This window comes from Branchiostoma belcheri, unplaced genomic scaffold (genome assembly GCF_001625305.1).
Source record: "Branchiostoma belcheri isolate BF01 breed outbred unplaced genomic scaffold, Haploidv18h27 scaffold102, whole genome shotgun sequence".
NCBI classification, from domain to species: domain Eukaryota; kingdom Metazoa; phylum Chordata; class Leptocardii; order Amphioxiformes; family Branchiostomatidae; genus Branchiostoma; species Branchiostoma belcheri.
The window spans coordinates 1,227,123-1,230,754 of record NW_017802403.1 but is presented as its reverse complement, the minus strand read 5'-3'; the positions used below and the strand labels follow the sequence as shown (position 1 = coordinate 1,230,754).

Below are 3,632 nucleotides of genomic sequence, written 5' to 3'. Positions count from 1 at the left end.
ACACGGCAAGTTTTTTTTTTTTAACTTATACTAATGGGGACACAGGGGACAATACGATACTCATTTTCACCTGAGCGAGCAGTTTTTAAAAATTTGTAAAAGCTTCTCAATTCAGCCTTTGGCTGCAAAAAGCTTCTAACCTACTGTACAATGTATGTATGAAGTATGTGTTTCTGCAAATAAACCAGTCTATATATCTATATATATATACAAAGAAGTTATGATGCGCTCGGACACAGCATCACCATTCAACGATAGGGCATCGACCATATCAAATGCATGACAACGAGAGTATACGAGACAGAAACATGCGTCGGCGAACCCCAATTCCAAACCTGTTATAAGCTTAGCATGAAAGTTCATCTGTGTTGGTACAGGTCATAATGAAATAAACTCTATGCTTTTAATTTCCAACACTAAGACTACAGAAATGGGACTTACCCTAAATTTTCGGTTGACTCCATCAACCTTGTTCACGGAATGGACACGTCTACTCTTGGAACGTGACCCTGAACAGAGAAGGGGGGCGACACAAGTTATCTGGCACGTATGACCCGCTACTACGGTCACGTGTCTCTGACGTCACTATCCAAAAGTATACGGGTCCATTCCATGAACAAGGTTGATGGAGTCAACCGAAAATTTAGGGTAAGTCCCATCTCTGTAGTCTAAGTGTTGGAAGTTAAAAACTTAGTCCTTATTTCATCCTGTCATAAGTTATTTCGTTGTATTCTGCTCCGAATCCTCCTTGTAAAAGCCGGCACATGTCAGCTCAGGAGTGGCGTTACCAGGGCCCCAGAACACTTCCATGATCACCAGTATGTCTTCGCCTTCGTTGTTTTTACCGACATTCACCTGTAGGTAAGTGTGATATTTTTAGTTGAATAAAGGATATTTGTGTTTAGGGAACTCAGAAAAATGCCGATTCCATTCAGGGGAGGGATCACTAAATGAGGAATATTTACAAATTTAAATAACGTACCACAATTTTGTAGTTCATGCCATCAACAACCTGTGCCTGGTAGAACACAGGGACATAACGTGCAAACCCGTCGTTTGTCAGACGCTCCTCGACTTCTCCCCTGAACTGCAGAAATGGTATAATAAAAAGAAGCATTTAACCTTTCATGAAAAGTTCATCTGTGTAGGTTGTTATATATATATAAGGTAAAACTTTTGTTCCAACACAAAATGAGACTCAAAGGATGCTCTCTCAACCGCGACGGGGGCCGATACCGTTTACCAAAAACTATTAACCCAGTGTTGAAGCAACACTTTGGAGAAGCCACGTGGCAAGCTTCACTGGGTCAGTCTACCAAGGAAGAACAGAGGGAGTGGTCGACTGGTGAAAAGTTCTTGGTAAAAACATTTCTCTATTTGTGTTGAAACAAAAAAAATACTTTTTACAATTCTTGGAACCTCAAAGCCGATGAGAGCGTGCAAATAAAATAATGTTTTGCAAAACAAAAGTTCGTTTAATCATTAGTATCGTCTTGCAATATTTTCTAATATCCAATTTACGGCAATTTTTGGCATATATTTGCACCTTCTTTGTAACATTTACAGTATGGTCGAAAATATTCTTAGAAACGGACAAAAATCCATACGCGTGCGGATGTCATCCATATAATAAAATCAATATGGCCTCAATATGTATAATAATAATATGCAAAATCTCACCGCGATACAAGTCGCATAGACCCTCTGAGCCTCGGTGAAAGACACGTTCGGGGCTCCAGGCACATCTAACACGTTGTTCAAAGTGCCAGGCACATCTAACACGTTGTTCAATGTGCCGAAGGCATTCACAGTTGTTGGCTATGCATGAAGAAAGGAAAAAGAAGTACCCATTTATAATAGTTAAATCAAAAGCAACGTCTCAGGGATGAGCCTAATGGTACAGTATTGTGTGCAGTTTGCAAGAATTCTAGGAATGGTACAGGCATTTTGTCTACAGGAATGGAATGTCCACAGGCATATTTTTGACTCACATTTATGCCCACATTCCTGGAAACCCTTGGGAAGACCTCTCTGCCCCGAATGGTCCTACTTTCTGTGACCCCTGGGCTCATTCACTATACACTCAGGGGAGGAGTGCACTGTATCTGTCTAGACTTAACAGGTACCAAGTCTTCCTCAAAATGATGGCAGTGCCATGCAAACAAAAACCCTGACAGCAACCACCGTCGCCATGGCAATGTATGTTTTCATTGCCAGTCTTGTTGCATATGCATGTGTGCTTAGAATTTGTCACAGCATCAATTGTGTGTGCCTAAGAGCCTGTGTGTGTACGGCTACTATATATATTCCGCTCTCCCTCAACGTTTAAAAGTGATGCGCAGCTGCAATGTCATCTTTAGCCTTTAAAAAGATCGCAGCCAATGACAGTTATAAATAGAATAGACATACTTGTAAATCTATGGGATGTACATTTCGTCAGGTTTATGCTTTCTTCACTTTCCCACTACACTTACTATGTTTCTAAAAAATACCACTACACTAGGTTTAATTAGTGACTTGAAAGAAACTATGGCCGCAGCTTTCGACTAGGATGATGAAAAAAGATAAAATAAAAAACAGTTCGTCGTTGACAATTTTCGACCCTTAGAATCAAAATTTTGTACATTTCAATGAAAATGAGCCATATATATATTAATCTTTAATGTTCTAAATATAGTTCGAAGCAACATTATATTGTTATCGAAGCAACATTATATTGTTATCTGCAATATCAATATGCCAATAAAGAAAGGAAACAAAGTTAATTGGTGATAACAGATATTTACCTTGGCAGGGTCATGAAACCAGACTCCACTGTTTGACTTATACTTGAATTCGTACCGCCCGGGAGCAAGCTCTAGGACAACATCATGCTCATCACTATTGTCTCTGCAAAAAAAAAAAAAAAAAAACTAGATAAAAGCATGCGCACTGATTGGTTAATATCCAAACAACACAATTAGCCATACAGTAATTGGAGGTATCTACTGTTGATTCTGAAAAACAAAACTTGCTTTTTCCGTGCTCCTAGTCGTTCTGCAAACTGCGAACAAACGCCACAAATCACGTATAAAACAATGCACATCGGTTAACAACTAAACATAAATAACCATACAGTAAATCAAAGCTTCTACTGCTCATTCTGTTCAAACTATATAGCTAGAAACGGCAAAATTAGATTTTTGACTTTAACTTATTGATAACCCCGACAATAGCCCTCCCGGTGTCCGGCAGCCCAATATTTTGACATGACATATTTGCACAGAACAAAATTTTTCGGTTGCCTACCGGCACACCCCAGGACCAAAACAGGTTAGCGCCATTTGGGTTAGCGCTGCTGGAAGTTGTTTGAATGACAATTAAAAAAAATAAACCAAAGAAAGAATATAATTCAAATAACCTAATGATGTGGACTTGGGAGACAATGAGACAAGGGAACTAAAATGCTAGAACACTATTGGTTGAACATAAAAATAAAAGCAAAAATAAAAAGGGTAGATGTAAATAATAGTAGAACTACTGTGACAATTTACATAATGTAAAAATAATATAGACAAATCAGGACTATATCATAAGAACCCAAATGTGATCATGATTATCATGAGTGGGAGGTCATGCCCGCGCCCCCCCCC

General features: G+C 39.0%; 1 protein-coding gene across 1 annotated transcript in view; it reads right to left on the bottom strand.

The window, feature by feature from the left end:
• Window positions 1–717: 717 nt before the first annotated feature.
• The window catches only part of LOC109474700, a 4,342-nt gene continuing 1,427 nt past the window's right edge, over window positions 718–3,632 (bottom strand). The window contains exons 3-6 of the mRNA XM_019775046.1: window positions 2,787–2,889; window positions 1,681–1,818; window positions 983–1,087; window positions 718–855 (exon numbers count right to left, since the gene is read on the bottom strand). Coding sequence (XP_019630605.1) covers window positions 718–855; window positions 983–1,087; window positions 1,681–1,818; window positions 2,787–2,889 — 484 coding nt within the window. The remainder of the gene's footprint in view (window positions 856–982; window positions 1,088–1,680; window positions 1,819–2,786; window positions 2,890–3,632) is intronic.